Source organism: Euleptes europaea, chromosome 18 (genome assembly GCF_029931775.1).
Source record: "Euleptes europaea isolate rEulEur1 chromosome 18, rEulEur1.hap1, whole genome shotgun sequence".
NCBI classification, from domain to species: Eukaryota; Metazoa; Chordata; class Lepidosauria; order Squamata; family Sphaerodactylidae; genus Euleptes; species Euleptes europaea.
Window position 1 is genome coordinate 3,288,731 of NC_079329.1, and position 19,114 is coordinate 3,307,844.

General features: G+C 46.9%; 1 protein-coding gene across 1 annotated transcript; it reads right to left on the reverse strand.

Moving 5' to 3' along the window:
- Nucleotides 1-5,357: 5,357 nt before the first annotated feature.
- IRF9 (interferon regulatory factor 9) lies at nucleotides 5,358-14,197 on the reverse strand. Its single transcript, XM_056863656.1, has 8 exons — nucleotides 14,009-14,197; nucleotides 13,142-13,328; nucleotides 12,405-12,529; nucleotides 11,439-11,541; nucleotides 9,150-9,227; nucleotides 7,039-7,410; nucleotides 6,128-6,243; nucleotides 5,358-5,456 (listed from the first exon to the last, which is right to left on the reverse strand). The coding sequence occupies exons 1-8, from the start codon at nucleotides 14,195-14,197 to the stop codon at nucleotides 5,358-5,360; spliced, it is 1,269 nt and encodes a 422-aa protein (XP_056719634.1).
- Nucleotides 14,198-19,114: the final 4,917 nt, after the last annotated feature.

The following is a 19,114-nucleotide window of genomic DNA, read 5'->3' on the forward strand; positions in this document are numbered from 1 at the left end:
GAGGTCACATTTAATTGTGATATTAACAGGGATTTAAATGGTCAACTGGAAAAGGGGGGTGTTTTTACAACCCAGGAATTAACAGGACAGGCCTGCCAGAATATATATATATATATATATATTCAAGAGAAAGGGACACTAAAACCCCAACTGATCAGTTGCCAATGAATATATCAATGATAGGCAGAAAAGAACAGTGGACAAGAATAATCAAATGATTAGCAAGAGTTAATCAGCAGTTAAACTACTGTATTAGCAATCAGATATGGATAATAGGAAATCCTAAAAGCAGTGTTGGAAAAGCTACATTAATAAACGTAACTATTCAGAAACAACAGACAACTGTGCCTTTTTTTGTAGTCATGAAGCTTTCAACTGGATACGAGAAGCACAAATAATAAAAAGGGGATTAATGCTGTTGTTTATAAATTCATGAACCATAAACTGTTTTTTTTTAATCAAAGAATTAAGGAAATATTAGCAATGAGATTTACCACCAGCAAAATCTCATTGGGATCAGAAAGAATCCCCCAGTGGGAAGAAAAAAGTATTTGAATTTCTTAAAAACTTATCTAGATAAGGTAAAGCTTAGTTAATTAAGAAAACAAAAACAAAGAATAGCGAGTGAGTAATGTAAGATACCAGGAGCCAGTAATGCTAGCTAAAGGGATAATCAGGCCAATTATCAAGATCCCTTGCATTACACAGGGATGCAAAAATACATTTTTATCACGTTCTACCAAAGAGGAAGAAATGCTAAAATAAATTTGCAAGCAGCCCCGCCTAAAGCTCCTCTCCCTCCACCTGCCCAGGTCAAATTGATGCTACAAGCAACATCTTTCACTATAAAGGGATCCCCGCTGGCCAATCAACGACGTCGTTTGGAGGCACGCCCAACGGGAACCAGCGAATGGGAATTTGTGGGGAATAACGCCTTCCCCTTGGAGACACGCGGCTCGCCTCTACAGCCAATCATATCGCTGCGTAGTGTGTCGAACCTTCTTAAATGTACCCAGCCAATCAGGATAGTGGACCATGCACGCGGACGGTTTCTTGCCGCTTTCCCAAAGGAACAGCCCCCTCCTGTCACGCCCCCTCCTTCATACTTTGTCCACCTGTCCAATGATCAGGGCCGCCACGAACTTCTAGCCAATAGAATTGTGCCTAGCACCTCCCTCCTCGTAGGACCTTTCTCTAGGTTTTTTTCTCTTCACACCAATCCCTGTGTGTCCAATCTCTTCTGTCCAATCAGAAGAAACTTGGGGAGAAGCTTATCCAATCACAGCGAAAGGGTCGTTTTCCCTCCAATTTCTTATTTTCCTCACAGAAACTGAACCATCCATAAAGGAAGGCTGGAAAGAGCTGCTTATCTCATGTCTAAAATGTTTTACTGGCATATGCCGTACTAATAAATCTGATCTGGTACCTCGTGTGGACATAAACGTTTCATTCCCCCTCAGCCATGAATCCTTGGCCAAGCCTCCCTCAGTCTAATCTACCTAACAGGATTGTTGTGAGGGGGGAAATAGTGGGCAAAATAAGTGCACAAACACTGAATCCAAACCATGTATGTCGCTGCCTTTGAGGAAAGACAAGTTAAAAATGTAATTGAAAAGAGAAATGGGGGAGAATGCTCGCCAGCCCACATTATTTGGTCAAAAGATTTACTTCTCATCTCCCTACCTAAAGAATACTGATACAGCTAACAGTTGACAACTCCAGGGTGGGAAATTCCTGTAGAGTTGAAGGTGGATTTGAAGTGAACCTCAACAGATTATAATTCCATAAATCTCACTCCAAAACAGCCATTTTCTCTACAGGAACTGATGTGCTCCCCCCCATTCCCGTAGAGTCCAATGAGGGCAGGAGGTTGGTTTGATTACAGCTTTGCTTTATTGGCCAAGAAGTCTTAACTGGGTGAGCCAGGATCCAGACACAAACAGCTCCGCGATCCTGTCACACCAAAGCAGGGCAAATGCAAGAGGTTTTATAGACGTTTGACATTCCAATACGACGATGCATTTTCTTAACATGCGATGTTAGCTTGTCAATGCAACGTCATTAGTTTCTACAGCGCCTGCGTGAGCCTCGCTACATTAATAAATGGAGCCTATCTTATTGAGCAGTTCAGAGTGTTCCCTTGCAGGGTGAAGTGAAAGTATCAAAAAGGAGGAATAGGTTGGAGGGAGGCTGTTGGAGCCTTTCCTTATGTGAGATTTCAGCCTTTGGAAAGTGTGTGCCAACATGTGTGTGTGTGTGTGTTAAGTGCTGTCAAGTTGCTTCCGATTCATGGCGACCCTATGAATGAAAGTCCTCCAAAATGTCCTATCTTTGACAGCCTTGCTCAGATCTTGCAAACTGAGGGCCATGGCTTCCTTTATAGTCAATCCATCTCTTGCTGGGTCTTCCTCTTTTCCTGCTGCCCTCAACTTTTCCTAGCATGACTGTCTTTTCCAGCGACTCTTGTCGTCTCATGACGTGACCAAAATACGACAGCCTCAGTTTAGTCATGTTAGCTTCTAGGGTCAGTTCAAGCTTGATTTGATCTATAACCCACTGATTTGCTTTTTTTGGCAGTCCACGGAATCAGCACCACTCTCCTCCAACACCACATTTCAAAGGAATCTATTTTCTTCCTATCAGCTTTCTTCACTGTCCAGCTTTCACACCCATACATAGTAATAGGGAATTAATCTAGTCTTGGTCTATGTGCCTACGTGCTTGATGCAGCTTCTGTGGTTCTGCTTGTAAGCAGCTTATGCGTGTATGTCTGAATGTGATGCAGGTATCATTACTCAGGCACAACAGAACTGATTCCTGACATCTAGAGACTTATTGTAATCCCGAGAGATCTCTAGGCCCTAGGCTGGCAGCCCTAGCTAACATGCCCTGCAACCAAGCATTCCAGATATCAAAATAACTTTTTAAGAATCATACACTGAAATGTGTTATCGTGTTTGTGTTCATCAGTTGTGGAACTTTAATGGGCACAGGATTGAATCTCTCATGGATCCGCTCTACTAACAGCAACTCAAAGACTCTTGAATAGCGTAGTTTCGGACTGGTCTGCAGTAGAAGAGCTAGATTTGAGCCCAGTAGCACCTTAGAGATCAACAAGATCCATCTTCTGAGCATGGAGTAGGGGTCACTGGAGGTGTGGGGGGGAGGTAATTGTGAATTTCCTGCATTGTGCAGAGGGTTGGACTAGATGACCCTGGTGGTCCCTTCCAACTCTATGATTCTAAGATTTTCAGGGCATGAGTTTTCGAGAATAAAAGCTTTCTTTGACAAATCTTGAATTGGGGTAATACTCTTTGCACCAAGGGAAAGTACTGCTGTGTGATCTATGTGTTCCATTATTCTATTTAAAATTACCTTTTGTAAATGTCTTTGTTTCAGTTCTTCCTGGACCTTTGTGTCTTTGTTTGCTATACTGAAGCAATCAGAAAACATTAACTCAGTCGTTTAATCGATATAAATTAAATGATTTACTGAGACCACACAACTCGGTACAACAGGCAAAGAATACAGGGATTCTGATCGAAACCAGTACAGGCAATGAAAAGGAAAGGCTCAGACAGTGAACAAAGGACATAAAAGCCCAAAGCAAACACAGCTGAGAGAAAAAGACAAACCATGTTGTGAATGAAAGGACAATTGCCTACGGCTGAAAATTATTCTTTAGCAATACAAGTTAGTTCTGACTTCTAGCTTTCTTCCCTCCTCACCCATCTAGTTAAAAGCTAGTCCCAGTTTCAAAAGTGGTTTCCGTTGCCACCTGAAGAATGGTCCAAAGATTCATTCCAATAACACCAGGGGAGAAATAAATCCAGCTCAGAGAGCTTTATGCTACACTTATTACACCTTTTTCTTTGGTCAGAGGAGGCATCCCACTCCTAAGTGGTACAGATAGAGGCATAAAAACTTATTGTCCATTTTTACCTCATTTTACTCTAGGAGACAATGAGTTGAATCCTACCACTCTCTGCTTAACTGATGAGAGCCTTCCTCCGGCAGAAAGCTGCATACAGGGCCAGAGTGGTAGGATGCACCTCAGCACAACCAGCGCTCTTCCATGTTCCCTCTATCACTTCAGTCTTCAGCTTCGTCCAATGCCTCAGCCTCACTATCTTCATCCATTTTACAACCAGGTTCCCCAAACATGGTTCTTGGCTGCCCTCTGAGGATTTTTGGAGGGTTATGCAGAGCTATCCTTTCCCCACTGAACAGGTTCCATTTGTTCATTATGGCTGAACCTTCAATAGGCCAACTCAGGACTCCCAAGGGCAGGGGTCCCCAACTTTTTGGAGCCTGTGGACACCGTTGGAATTCTGGCACATTGTGGTGTGCGCAACTTCAGAATGGCTGCCACAGGAGGACGAGCCAACAACAAAATGTCAGGGAATGAGGTTACAATGAGGAACAGTACAATAACTCTTGAACATTTCAGGCAGAAGCTCTGTTTAACAGGATGTCTTTTAATCTGCACAGCTAATCAGAAATAAACATGGCTCTGCCCACTTTCTAAAAATTCTTGGCAAGTGCCAGAAAATGTGTTGGTGGGCACCATGGTGTCCGTGGAAGCCACGTTGGGGACTTCTGCCCTCAGGTTTGGCAGGACTGGATAAACTTTTACCATTGCAAAGATCAGCATCAAATGTGAAGATAATGGTTGACAAAACAGGGCTTGATGCAGTCAGCATCGAAAGTGGAATCAATTGTACAATTTCACCATGATTAAGATTCAACATAGCTTTCAAACATAACCTTGAGGATCTCGCTGAAGCGAAGTGACTTCACTTGAAGTCATGGACAGACCACAGCTGTATCAAAAGAACACACCAGGCAGACTCTGGGCACTTATATCTATATGGCTTTTATTGTTTCTACAGGAAGACATCTCAAAGGTGACTGAGGATTTTCTACTTTCAAATAAAGTGCAAGAAGAGAAGGCGTGGGATTCTAGCAGACATAGCAGATGGGCGCAAATTATGGAATTTGCTTGCCGCCACTACCAGGATTCCGAAAGGAAATTTCTCAGTCTCAAAACGTAACTGAAATTAATCATATATAGAAGCTGCTGCTTATCGGTCACTCTAGTGTTTCACAAGTTTACACACAAGGAGCCCAATTTCACCGACAAAACTAGGCTGCCCAGACTTAAAGCAGGTGTAGAAAGTCTAAGCTTACACCAAAAGGGGCTGTGCCCCTGGAAATTCCAGAAGTTGCATGCTGAGAGGAGAATGGACTGTTGAACCCACAAAGTGCTACCACATACTCAATGACCCCGACAGGAGCTTTTGTTGTCCGAGGCCGTGTTCACCAAGGGAAAGCCAGAACCAGGAGCTGCCAACTTTTCAGGCTGAGGAGTGCGGAAATGCAAAAGGTAACGAGAAGGGATCCTGGTTAGGCTTCTCTTTTACCTTGGTCATCCGAGCAGCAAAGTTCTGTGCCATCTGGAGGTTGGAGAACAAAAAAGTCGTGAAGATCTCTTTTTCTCAGCCCCCCACCCTCCAAGTCAAGTGGAGATTTCTAGTATCCTAAAATGCACTTTTAATTTTTTCCCAATCATTCTTCAGCATCCCTCTCTTCTGCAAATAAACAATCCCCTTCCCAATCTACAAAGCTGTTTGACCTGAACTGTGACTACCCATAATGCAGTTGACTTTTGCCTACCTATTATGCATTTCTGCCTTGATTTCCAACTACCACACATAATATACCTCTACTTTGGTACCACTACTGACACCCAAGGCCCTTCTTTCCCAGTTCCCAGCTGCTATGTGTGTGTGTGTTAAGTGCCGTCAAGTCGCTTCCGACTCATGGCGACCCTATGAATGAAAGTCCTCCCAGCTGCTAGATAAAATAAATCCTTCTCCTGACAGCTCGTAATGCATTTCTTTCTAAACTTCCATCCATGACGTTGCTGTGTCAGATTGGCAACCCACAATGCAAAGCTGCCATTAACCTGGGTACCCACAATTCCCTTCTCTGAAAATCCACAAAGCACGCCTTTCACCATATACTCTCCACCCACAATGGGACTCCAAATTGTACCGTGTGGTTCATCTTTCCTATCCCACAATGCACCTTTGCATGATCAGCTCTTACCTATAATAAACCTTACCTGAATGATGATGAGCTTCTCACTCAAACTGTCAGTTCCTTCCAGTTCTTCTCCTATACATAGCGTAACTTGGTGTTCAGGCTTGGGAGCAAAGCCAAGCTGGTACTGGTCCCAAGCTGTGGAGAGAAAATGTAGGGACAGGCATCAGTATATTCTAGGGCAAGGGTCCTCAACCTGGATCTTTCCTGGCCCGCGCCAAGGGCTTTTAGAAAGTCGGTGGGGCTAAGCAGGGTTTTTACCCAGCAGGGATGCTGATTAAAAGGCACCCTGTTAAACAGAACGTCTGCCTGAAATGTTGAAGAGTTACTACTAGTTATATATAACCTCGATCCCCTGATATTTTGTGGTTGCTTCCATCTACTGCGGCAGCCATTTTGTGGTCGTGCCCACCGTGCTGTGTCAGAATTCCAAAGGTGCCTGCGGGCTCAGAAAGTTGGGGACCACTGTAGTAGGGTTACTAATTCAGAAGAAGAAGAGGTTTTATAAGCCGACTTTATCACTTAAGGAAGAATCAAACCGGCTTACAATCACCTTCTCTTCCCCACAACAGACACCCTGTGAGGTAGGTGGGGCTGAGACAGCTGTGACTAGCCCAAGGTCATCTAGCTGGCTTCATGTGTTGGAGCGGAGAAACAAATCCAGTTCACCAGATTAGTGCCTGCCATTCACGTGGAGGAGTGGGGAATCAAACCCAGTTCTCCAGATCAGAGTCCACCGCTCCAAACCACCACTCTTAACCACACCACCACGCTGGCGTTGAATTAACTTTCAAAGATGAACATTACAATATCGATGTGAATCGACAGGACAATTTACTAAGAGTAGCATCTCTCATCTAAATAATGCAGACTAACACGTTTGGTTTGTTTGTTTTTCCATTTGGAAAGTGTCTCCTCAACACATAACCTCACCTGACTGAAACGCCTTGGTGCTGAACACGTGAAGGAAGAGGCCGCTGTCCAGCTTCCCGCCGGCCTGGGATTCCGTGAGGCCCTGCCAACAGATGTTGGCTTTACACCTTCTTTGGCACTGGATGACTATCCCTTCCCGGTTACTGTCAATCATCACTCCCTTTTCCAGATCCTTCAACAATTGGAGGGTGGCTTTCTGCTTTTGGGGATTCTCCATCCTGTCTGCACATGGCAGCACCACACGGCGCATCCTGTTACACGGCGCTCCTGGTGGCGTCGAGTCAGACGTGATCAGAAAGTCGCCTTGCGGGAGCCAGACACTCTGAACCAGCACACCGCTGTAGAAGACGGACATCTGAATGGAGAACTCAGCTGGGAAAGGAGAAGGGAGGAGATCAGCCACACGGCAACCAATAGACCGGGACACCCTAGTTTTCACATGGAATGGCCATGACAAAAAAAGGGCATATCTTACACACAAAGCGGCCTTATACCGAATCAGACTCTTGGTCCTCCAAAGTCTGTAATGTCTACTCAGACTAGCAGTGGCTCTCCAGGGTCCCAGGCTGAGGTCTTTCACATCACCTACTGTCGCAATTGCAATGATTTCATCCCCAATAATAGGCTTTAAGAGGGAAGTGGACACATTCATGGAGAGGGCTATTCATGGCTACTAGTAAAAATACTAGTCATGACGCATACCTATTCTCTCCAGGATCAGAGGAGCATGCCTATTCTCTTAGGTGCTGTGGAACACAGGCAGGATGCTGCTGCAGTCGTCTTGTTTGGGGGCTTCCTAGAGGCACCTGGTTGACCACTGTGAGGATAGACTGCTGGACCTGATGGACCTTGGTCTGATCCAGCATGGCCTTTCTTATATGTTCTTATAAGGCACCTGCTGGTTATGTTATCCTTTGTTTTAGAGTAACAAGGTGTGGGAAAGTACTTTTAACGAGTTGGCTTTGACCTTCTACCTTGCTATCTCAGCATGAGCTCATAAGTATTTGCTGAGTGGTCATTTGCATCTGGGCTGTTACCACTTATTACGATAGCCAAACAGATACTTAGAAGTAGTCGCACGATTGTGACAATCAACTTTAGAGAATGATCAAATAGATAATTTTATCTATAAATACACATGGTTGTGAAAAGCAAAAAGGTTTTCTTTGAATTGCATCTCAGGATGCAGAGGTTGAAGAATCACTGATATTGGTAAGATATTGGGATCTTTGGGCTTATTGGATAATCCCTAAAAGCTATATAAAAAATCAGGCTGAAGCCTGATTTGTTTTAAATGCTGTAATCAATTTTGATATGCATTCATAATGTTAGGAACTCATAATAGCCTGAATATCCACATTTTGTGTAGATATAATTATTTTATGTCTTTATTGTATAATGTCTTGCTTAATGAAAAGACTCTCTTTAATTAATAAAAGATAAAAAGATTCAACAGATGTTTTGGTCAATTGCTGCTTGCTCGAATAAGAGGGAAAACAGGACTAACAGCCCAAAAGATTATATAGTATTATCAAAAGTTGGAAGGGGTAGTAACTTTTCTGGCATGAGAAAACAAAGAGGGATATGATGCTGCAATTGTTTCAGAAGCAGAGCTTCTGGAGGAATTCTCAGTTAAAAATCTCTCTTCAGTGTTGCGAGGGAATAAGTCTCACGCTACACTACTACCTGGTCCTTTTAACTGGAGAGGTCGGGGATTGACCTGGGGACCTTCTGCACGCAAAGCAGAGGCTCTCCCAGCCGTGAGCTCAGTAGTAGAGCCTCTGCTTGGCATGCAGAAGGGTCCCAGGCTCAGTCTCCGACATCTCCAGTTAAAGGGACTAGGCAAGGAGGTGATGTGAAAGACCTCTGCCTGAGACCCTGGAGAGTCGCTGCCAGTCTGAGTAGACAATACTGACTTTGATGGATCCAAGGATCTGATTCAGTATAAGGCAGCTTCATAGTTGCTGTCTGTGCTATACACACACTATATATACACTGAGTCACAATCCCTCTCCAGCACGCATGCACTCTCTTCCTCTCCCCACCTCTGACAAAGGAAACCGACCCTTCCAAGGCAGGGGCAGAGAGAGATGCTCCCTCTGGGATCTCACCGATTCTCATCACCAGAGGCATCTCCGCCGGCACAATCTTGGCTGTCAAATGGAGGTCAATCTCAGTCACGTCAGAAGCTGGTGTGGCAAGAGAGCAAAGGAACAGGGAGTGAGAAACTGGGGAGCGACCACCCTTCACAGATAGCCAAGCTGCCCTTTCCCAAAATCAAGCTCAATTCTCTCAGGCTAAATTGCAGGCACCGCTCACCAGGGTTCAACACCAGAGCCTGTTCTGGGCTTGCTACATGTACAAAAAACCGCCAAGGAACAGAGTGCCTATGAGCATGTGCAAAATGAATTTCACCCACCACTAGGAAACTGCAACACATAACTGGAATTGAGGACTTCTGCGCACCTGGAATCAGGAGTTTGGATGGCTACACTGAGCCCAGCACCCCTCTGCTTTGTAATTATACACCGCAAGCCATAATCCATTCCACTGAAGGGACCGCCCACTCCCAAACAAGAGTTCGATTGCAGCATGTTGTACGACAGTTTTGCGCCCATACACATTAATTTGAACGATGTACAAGGAGAAGCACCAGCCAATCTGAAAACCGTTCCCCATCACAGACTCCTGCTCCCCCAGAAGTGCAACATTTTTTTGGGGGGGGGGATGCCTGGTAGGGGTCACAACAAAGTGCACGGGGAAGGTTACATTGCATTATATATTTATTTATTGCCAGACATAGTAAACATAGATTTGCCAGAACATAGTAAACAATCTTTAAAACAGATTTTAAAAGGGTAGGTATCAAATCTAAAAGTATTTCCATAGCTTAGCAGAAATACATTAAAATCATAAAATAGTTGCGTTAAAAACCGTTATGCTAAAATTTACCTAAGAGTTAATCGTGACCAATCTTGACATTACCATTAGTGGTATCTCTCAAACAGACCTTAATAGCCAATGAGCAAAATTTAGCAACTTGGGAAAGTCAAAAGGTGTCCCCCCTTCCCACAGCAGAAATTTCATTTCCTCTTCTTCTGAAACAAACTCCCTTAGGTTCACCGGCGGATGAATCAACTTCTGTCTAATGTCCTTATAATAATTACACCTAAGAATAACATGGCTAGTGTCTTCAATTTCTCTGGCCCCACAAGGACATTTACATTGCAGTTGCTCAGCGTCCACCGTCCTTTCCAACCAGGCCCAGCAACAGGCGCAGCAGTGTAACGACAGATCCATTTCCTGCCCCAGTGAATCATCCTGGGTATGTAGACACTTCCTGCCCCCAGCCCTGTTTGCTTACTTTGGTTCATGAAACAGGCCATGGGCTCTTGCTCTGCCCTCAGTGAGGGAAAGGTTTTAAAGCAGGGATTCCCAACATGGTGGCCACGGACACTAGGGGGCCCACCAGCACCTTTCCTGGCACCCACCAAATGATTTTAGAAAGTGGGTGGGGGTTCCTCCCCAGCAGGGCTTCTGACTGGCTGCACAGTTTGAAATAACAGTGTTTTGGCAGCAGCTGCCACCATAGTGTAGGTTTTAAAAAGGTAAAGGTCCCCTGTGCAAGCACCGGGTCATTCCTGACCCATGGGGTGACGTCACATCCCGACGTTTACTAGGCAGACTTTGTTTATGGGGTGGTTTGCCAGTGCCTTCCCCAGTCATCTTCCTTTAACCCCCAGCAAGCTGGGTCCTCATTTTACCAACCTCGGAAGGATGGAAGGCTGAGTCGACCTTGAGCCGGCTACCTGAAACCAACTTCCGTCAGGATCGAACTCAGGTCGTGAGCAGAGCTTGGACTGCAGTACTGCAGCTGACCAATCTGTGCCACGGGGCTCTTAGTGTTGGTTTTACTTTTTCTCATTCCTCATTTCCAGTGTATTTTAAAAAATTACTCCTCTTGTCCCCTGCATTTGAGCTTCCTGTATGTGTGTGTGGTTGCCTTCACCTCTCGTGGCAGGCATGTTGTGGTTGTGCCCACCACACTATGTCAGAAGTCCAAAGGCGCTCACAGGCTCAAAAAGGTTGGGGCCCCTTCATTTAAGGTAAAGGCGGGATCCCGAAATATCTGCTGGAGTGAGTGTTACCAGGACAGGACCTTTCAGCTCCGTTCTTTCTCGAGGCGCTTCTTTTTTTTCCCCTCCCGAGAAAGCAGCGCATGATCTCCTCTCCCAAGTCTTCGCTAAACACAAACCTCCTTACAGGAAACAAGAAGGGAAGGCACTTCAGTATGCACACAGCACCCAAACTGGGCCTTGCGCACCAGAGAAACCCCAAGAAGAGTGCCTGAGACTCCTGAAAACCCATCAAAACTTACAGCTAGAGGCGCACTCCCCCACCTGGTTCACTGGGCTGAGGACTGAGCTCCTCTTGTTGGAAGGTTAAATTAGCGGCTGCGTCCAGAGAAAGGCTAGCTGTGGCCTCTGACGTGGAGCTTCCATCCTGGAGGATAAAGAAGAAAGATCAGATTGTGCGTGCCACAACTCTGCTCACATTTCATGTCACCTCAGTTGTTCGTATTTGTGCTTCCCCACACAAGCACACCCCTGTACCTTCACCAGGGTCGAAAGTCCCCTTCCCGCCCACAATATAGTACATTTTAGGACCGCCAGTTCTGGAAGTCATTTTTAATATGCCTTATTTTCACTTATATTATTGTAAATGTGTGTGTGTGTAAAGTGCCGTCAAGTCGCAGCCGACTTATGGCGACCCCTTTTGGGGTTTTCAAGGCAAGAGACGAACAGAGGTGGTTTGCCAGTACCTTCCTCTGCACAGCAACCCTGGATTTCTTTGGTGGTCTCCCATCCAAATACTAACCAGGGCTGACCCTGCTTAGCTTCTGAGATCTGACGAGATCAGGCTAGCCTGGGCCATCCAGGTCAGGATTGTAAATGAAGCTCAGCCAAAAAAAACAAATCAGTCTTCTCCCATTATGTTCCTGCCCGAGAATTAAGATCACAGGGAGGGGCCCTTCTGACTGTCCCATCAATCAAAGAAGCTCGTTTGGCGGGTACACGAGTCAGGGCCTTTTCAGTGGCAGCCCCACAATTATGGAACAGCCTCCCCAGGGAGGTGTGCTTGGCACTTTCAGTCTTCAGGAGGCAGCTGAAGTCGGATTTATTTAGGACTGCATTTGATTAAAACAGTCCTAAAGCAGAGGAAAAGCTCGGACTGCTTCCGGCAGCACGTAAGATTTGGCACAAGAAGAGAAGGAGAGTGCAAATGGGGAGGATCCCCCGATGCAGTAAAATCTGCCCCAGGGGTTGAGCCCACCTCAGTCCTGCCTTTCCAATTTCAGCACTCACCGTATTTGACAGTAAAAGGGAGTGGGGCATCAGAGGGACACTTGTAGGGGGGCTTCCTGCCCTCTCCTCTGAGGTCCCACTGGAGCCTTCCATCTTCATCTTCCTGGACTTCTTGGATGACTTTCCTTAGGAGACAAGGTCAGAGGGGGCAGAATATGAGGTGTGGCCAATGTTGTGTGGAAACACACGAAAGAAAGAAAGAAAGAAAGAAAGAAAGAAAGAAAGAAAGAAAGAAAGAAAGAAAGAAAGAAAGAAAGAAAGAAAGAAAGAAAGAAAGAAAGAAAGAAAGAAAGAAAGAAAGAAAGAAAGAAAGAAAGAAAGAAAGAAAGAAAGAAAGAAAGAAGCTGCCTTCTACTGAATCAGACCCTTGGTCCATCAAAGCCAGTATTGTCTACTCAGACCGGCAGCAGCTCTCCAGGGTCGCTGGCATACAATCGCCTTCCCTTCCTCTCCCCACAACAGACACCCTGTGAGGCAGGTGGGGCTGAGAGAGTTCGGAGAACTGTGACTGGCCCAAGGTCACCCAACAGGCTTTATGTGCAGGAGTGGGGAAACCAACCCGGTTCACCAAATTAGAGTCCGCTGCTCATATGGAGGAGTGGGGACTCAAACCCAATTCTCCAGATTAGAGTCCACTGCTCTTAACCACTACACCATGCTGGCTCAGCCAAATTCTGTTCCTAGACAAGACAGATGCTGCAATGTGAATCAATGTGAGCAAATGTTTGGCCCCTCACCGGTAGGCTGCTCAGGCAGCGGGACCAGCCGATACACCTTGTAGGGTTCTGTGATATCCAGCCTGGAGCGCGACCGCACCTCCTCAAACTCCGGGCTCTTAGACAAGGCGCAGCGGATACGGGTCTTGCAGGCGGCAGAATCGAAGCGTTCCCCTGGGTGGTACTTTCCTTTAAAGATGGCCCAAGCCTGAGAAGAGATGTTGGTGCATACCCATTTATGTATTATTTATTTATTATATCAGTCTTATAACCTGCTCTACCCCAGCAAGCCAGGCTCAGAGCAGCTCATTCAAGCCTTAAAACATACAGTAAAAGCCATAGACTCACATACAATCTCCAATAACAGGCTTTAAGAGGGAAGTGGACACATACATGGAGAGGGCTATTCATGGCTACTAGTAAAAATACTAGTCATGACGCATACCTATTCTCTCCAGGATCAGAGGAGCATGCCTGTTATCTTAGGTGCTGTGGAACACAGGCAGGATGCTGCTGCTGCAGTCGTCTTGTTTGTGGGCTTAGCTGGCTCACAGGCCAGATAAGAGCTCTCAAGGGGCCGGATCCGGCCCGCAGACCATATGTTTGACACCCCTGCCACAGAGTTTTCAAGGCAAGATATTCGGAGGTGGTTTGCCATTGCCTCTGCCTCTGTGTAGCAACCCTGGACTTCCTTGGCGGTCTCCCACCCAGGTACGAAACAGGGCCAACCCTGCTTAGCTTACAGGATCTAAAAAATTTGGGCTAGTCCGGGCCACCCAGGTCAGGGCTCCCAATTCCTTAGCACAACGCTCTCTGACGCCAACAAAGGCCCTTTTTCCTGACCCGTTTTGTACCTTTAGCAGGCAGTAGTTAAGTCCAGTGCAGTACCTTGAAGAAAGCAGCATCCTCGTCATGGCGAAACTCCTGTTTCCCAGCGTGTTTCCAGGGGATGCGGAACATCGTCTTCGCCGGAGGATCGTCCCACACCAACCCACGGAACTTCCCACTCTCTACTTGTTCCACAGTCCACTGCCGCAGTTTCCGGGTGGACCGCATACCTGGTCCTGGAGTCGCCATCCTAGACAGGTGGTACAAAGAGAAAGTTCAGCAGAGAAGATATGCCAGCTAGAGGATTTGTGGAGAGAGAAAGGGAAAAAACAAGCAAAGGGAAAGTCTGAAATGCAGGTGGAAAGCGCAGAGACCAGCACCCGTATGAGATAAGAAAAACCCACAATTTTTGATAGGTCGCTGAGCCAATTAAAGGCATTTGCATTGTGCTGCTCAGAGCCGGAGAGGATCAGTGAGCCAGTGTGGTGTAGTAGTTAAGAGTGCCGGACTACTACCTGGGAGATCCAGGTTCGAATCCCCACATGCCATGGAGGCTTTCTCAGCGACCTTGGGCCAGTCACACTCTCTCAGCCTAACTGACTTCACAGGGTGGTTGTGAGGATTAAATTGGAGGTGAGGCGAATGATCTAAGCCGTTCTGAGCTCCCATTGGGGAGAAAGGTGGGGTATAAATGAAATAAATAAATAAATAAAACAATATAATCACAACAGCCAAAAGGGGCAAACCGGAGTCACACCACTGTCAAAGATTATGAACAATCCCACTGCCCCCTTCCTCAATTTCCAAGTACTATCGAGGAACCCTCTCTGTTGTTTCTGGATCAGACTCCAGCTGAAGAGCTTCCTCCCCACAGAATTTTCGCACTGAATTTAAATTATATTTTAAAGAAATTCCATGAGCTGCTTTGGAAGCCAATTATTGCTGAAAAGCAGAGCCAATTATATATTTATTTTTTAGACATGCCGTTACCACTATCTTAATTTCCCCCAGTTTGGAAAAATTTATTTATTGACTTTATTTATATCCTGCCTACTCTCCCCAATGGGGACCCATTGCTGGCTCCCTTTATTTTATCTTCATAACAACCCTGTGAGGTAGGCTAGGCTGTGTGTGACCGGCCCAAGAAGAAGAAGAGTTGGTTTTTACATGCCGACTTTCTCTACCATTTAAGGGAGAACCAGACCGGTTTACAATCACCTTCCCCTCCCCACAAGAGACACCCTGTGAGGTAGGTGGGGCCGAGAGAGCTGTGAATAGCCCAAGGTCACCCAGCTGGCTTCATGCGGAGGAGTGGGGAATCAAACCCAGTTCTCCAGGTCAGAGTCCACCACTCCAAACCACCGCTCTTAACCACTACACCATGCCGGCCAGGTCACCCAGGGAATTTCCATGGCAGAGTGGGGATTCGAACCTGATTCTCCCAGGTGTCAGTCTGACACTCTAGTCTAACCTCGACACAATGATGGCTTTCAAACGGCATTTGTAGCATCTTCTGGAACATCTAGGTAGCAAAATACCTCGGGCCCACCCTGCCGACTCTGCTCGTTGTCGGCCATAACAAATGACGCAAAGAGGGGAAGTGTTGGGTCATTGAAGTTCCTTAACCAGAACTCTTGGGCGGGGGGGACACCTCACTTCAGCAAGATTGCCAAAGACAGTGCCTTGCCAAACACAGACTCAGATTTGTTGGGAAAGGCTTGCAGGATTATGAGGCGAAGCAGAAGACCCTGATGCGATCTGAGAACGGAGCGAACCTGAGGCAGCACCAAAAGACGGAATTTGGTGCTTTCCTGACTATCAAGAAAGCAGAGTATTGTGTTCAGTTTGGGCCACCGCAATTTAAGAAGGATGCAGACAAGCTGGAATGTGTCCAGAGGAGAGCAGCAAAGATGGTGAGGGGGTCTGGAGACCAAGTCCTATGAGGAAAGGTTGAAGGAGCTGGGGATGTTTAGCCTGGAGAGGAGAAGACTGAGAGGGGACATGATGACCATCTTCAAGTACTTGAAGGGCTGTCATAGAGAGGAGGGTGCCAAGTTGTTTTCTGCTCCAGAAGGTCGGACCAGAACCAACAGGTTGAAAATAAATCAAAAGAGTTTCTGTCTAGACATTAGGAAGGATTTTCTAACAGTTAGAGCGGTTCCTCAGTGGAACAGGCTTCCTTGGGAGGTGTTGAGCTCTCCTTCCCTGGAGGTTTTTAAGAAGAGGCTAGACGGCCATCTGTCAGCAATGCTGATTCTACGACCTTAGGCAGTTGATGAGAGGGAGGGCATCTTGGCCATCTTCTGGGCATGGAGTAGGGGTCACTGGGGGTACGGGGGGGGGAGGCAGTTGTGAATTTCCTGCATTGTGCAAGGGGTTGGACTAGATGACCCTGGTGGTCCCTTCCAACTCTATGAATTGTCTGAGCCAGTGTGGTGTAGTGGTTAAGAGCGGTGGTTTGGAGTGGTGGATTCTGATCTGGAGACCCGGGTTTGATTCCCCACTCCTCCACATGAGCGGCGGAGGCTAATCAAGTGACCTTGGGCTAGTCACAGCTCTCTTACAGCTCTCTCAGCCCCACCTACTTCACAGGGTGTCTGTTGTGGGGAGGGGACAGGAAGGTGATTGTAAGCTGGTCTGATTCTTCCTTAAGTGTAGAGAAAGTCGGCATAGAAAAACCAACCTTCTTCTTCCGATGCCCTGGAAGCCCTTGGGGAACGGGAGGCTTGCCAGGGTATCTGTTTCATCTTACCCCAACTGGCAGAGGGCTCCGACCGCTTCCCAAGGTTTTGGGCCCCATGCCAAGCGGCAACCGAGAAAGCAGCATGAGTCTTAATACTGACTTTGATGGACCAAGGGTCCAATTCAGTATAAAGCAGCTTCATGCATTCATGTGTCTTGGCCCACATGCCTCCAGATCAGCTTGGTGGCCGAGCGGCTGCCCGATGCCACCATCTTCCAGCGCCAGCCCCAAGTCGGTGCGGGTTAAGCAGAAAGAAAATGGCTTCCAGCTGGGTGTAAGTTTTCAACTGGAGCCTCCTAGCAGCACCCATATAAACAGCCTGACCAGATGGTGCCTGCTCTGAGCCCCGGGGCATCAAGCGAGAGACAGACAAAGAAAACCCGTTAAGAATCTCTGTCCATTACGTTTTGATCTGCCCTTCCTCTCACCAACCTACGGCGGACTGTCCCAGCCGCTGCCCTGAAACTGCCACCCCCGCCACGACGCCAGACACGGCAAAGAGGCTGGTGACGGCAGCACCATGGCATCTGGGTGGTTGGGTAGGGTTGCCAGCTTCCAGGAAGTCTTCCAGAATTACAACTGATCCCCAGACGACAGAGACTAGTCCCCCTGGAGGAAAGGGCTGCCTTGGCGGGTGGACTCGAGGGCATCATACCACGCTGAGGTCTCCCCCCTCCCCAGACCCCACCCCCAAATCTCCAGGAATTCCCCAACTGGGAGTTGGCAGCCCTATAGTTGGGGCCCCTCCTAGAATCCCTGATTGCCCCATAGGTAAGACCGGCCCTGCCGAAGAGCTATGGGGCATTTTGTGTGGTTCCCCCCCCTCCTTATTTTATCGACAACAAACCCAATGAAGTCGGTCAGGCTCTGAGCCAGTGACTCAGCCTGAGTCACAGTGAACTGAATGGGATGATTTGAACCCAGGTCTCCCCTGGGGCGGGGTGTGTCTAATTTAACACTCTTAAACTCACGGCTCTAACCACGACACAGTGTTGCCAGTTTTTAAAACTATTTCTACAGCACAAGTTATTGTGACTAAAATATTTATCGTGCTTGGAATAATGCTTTCCTGACATTTATTTAAACCGCTTCTATGCCAGCTTTCCACCCAACACAGGGTCCCAAAGGTAGAAGAGTAGCTGATAATTTTAAAAACAATTATTCTCAGCGCAACCCTATGCAGAGTTGCTCCAGGCTAAGCCAACTGAAATGAACGGGCTTAGACTGGTCTACCTCTCTTTAGGATTGCACTGTTGCTGCATTTCAGAAGAAGTTGAATGCAACATTGAAATAATTTTTCTTTCCCCACTTTCCTTACAAAAATGTAAACAACTGGCTGGTGGCATCCAACCTGGGTCCATGCCGGCTGCAATCCATGCCAAACACGCTGAACCTGGCAATAAGCCCCACAGAACTGTCTTTGGGACTCACTTTCTAGTAAACCTGCCTGAGTCTTAGAATCATAGAGTTGGAAGGGACCCCCAGGGTCATCTAGTCCAACCCCCTGCACAATGCAGGGAATTCACAACTACCTCCCCCAGTGACCCCTTACTCCATGCCCAGAAGATGGCCAAGATGTCCTCCCTCTCATCATCTTCCTAGGGTCATAATATCAGCATTGCTGACAGATGGCTGTCTAACCTCCAGGGAAGGAGAGCCCACCACCTCCAGAGGAAGCCTGTTCCACTGAGGGACCACTCTGTTAGAAAATTCTTCCTAATGTCTAGACCAGTGGTTCCCAAACTTTTCAGCCCCCCTGCTTGGTTCCACAAACTCAACCCCAGCGCCGCCCCCCCATCCTATAAAAAACATTATTCAAAAGAGGGGTTTGCATGACGCACTAAAGAACAATAAAATTTCAAAACAGTAACAATGAATGGCACACCTTTTTGAAATTAATTAAAACTTTTTAGCTGAAATTTATTCAGCAAAACTGAAGAACTTGATCCAGTGGTTCCAGCTCTGGGGAAAAAATTCTGATAAGTTTCCACCAAAGTTGCCAGCACAGAATCATAGAGTCGGAAGGGACCCCCCAGGGTCATCTAGTCCAACCCCCTGCACAATGCAGGAAATTCTAAACTACCCCCCCATGGTGCCAAAGCTTGATCTGTTGTATATTAGTGAACAACACAGTTGAAGGGGCCCACCTCTAGCGCCCCCCCTGCTGCCCCCTTGCCTCTTAGTGCCCCCCTTGGTAATCCCACCGCCCCCAAGGAGGTGGTACTGCCCACTTTGGAAACCACTGGTCTAGACAGAAACTCTTTGGATTTAACTTCCACCCGTTGGTTCTGGTCCGACCTTCTGGGGCAACAGAAAACAACTCGGCTCCATCCTCTCTAGGACAGCCCTGCAAGCACTTGCAGATGGCTGAAGAACCTTCCCAGCTTTAAGGTGCTACTGGACTCTTGCTCTTTTCTACTATC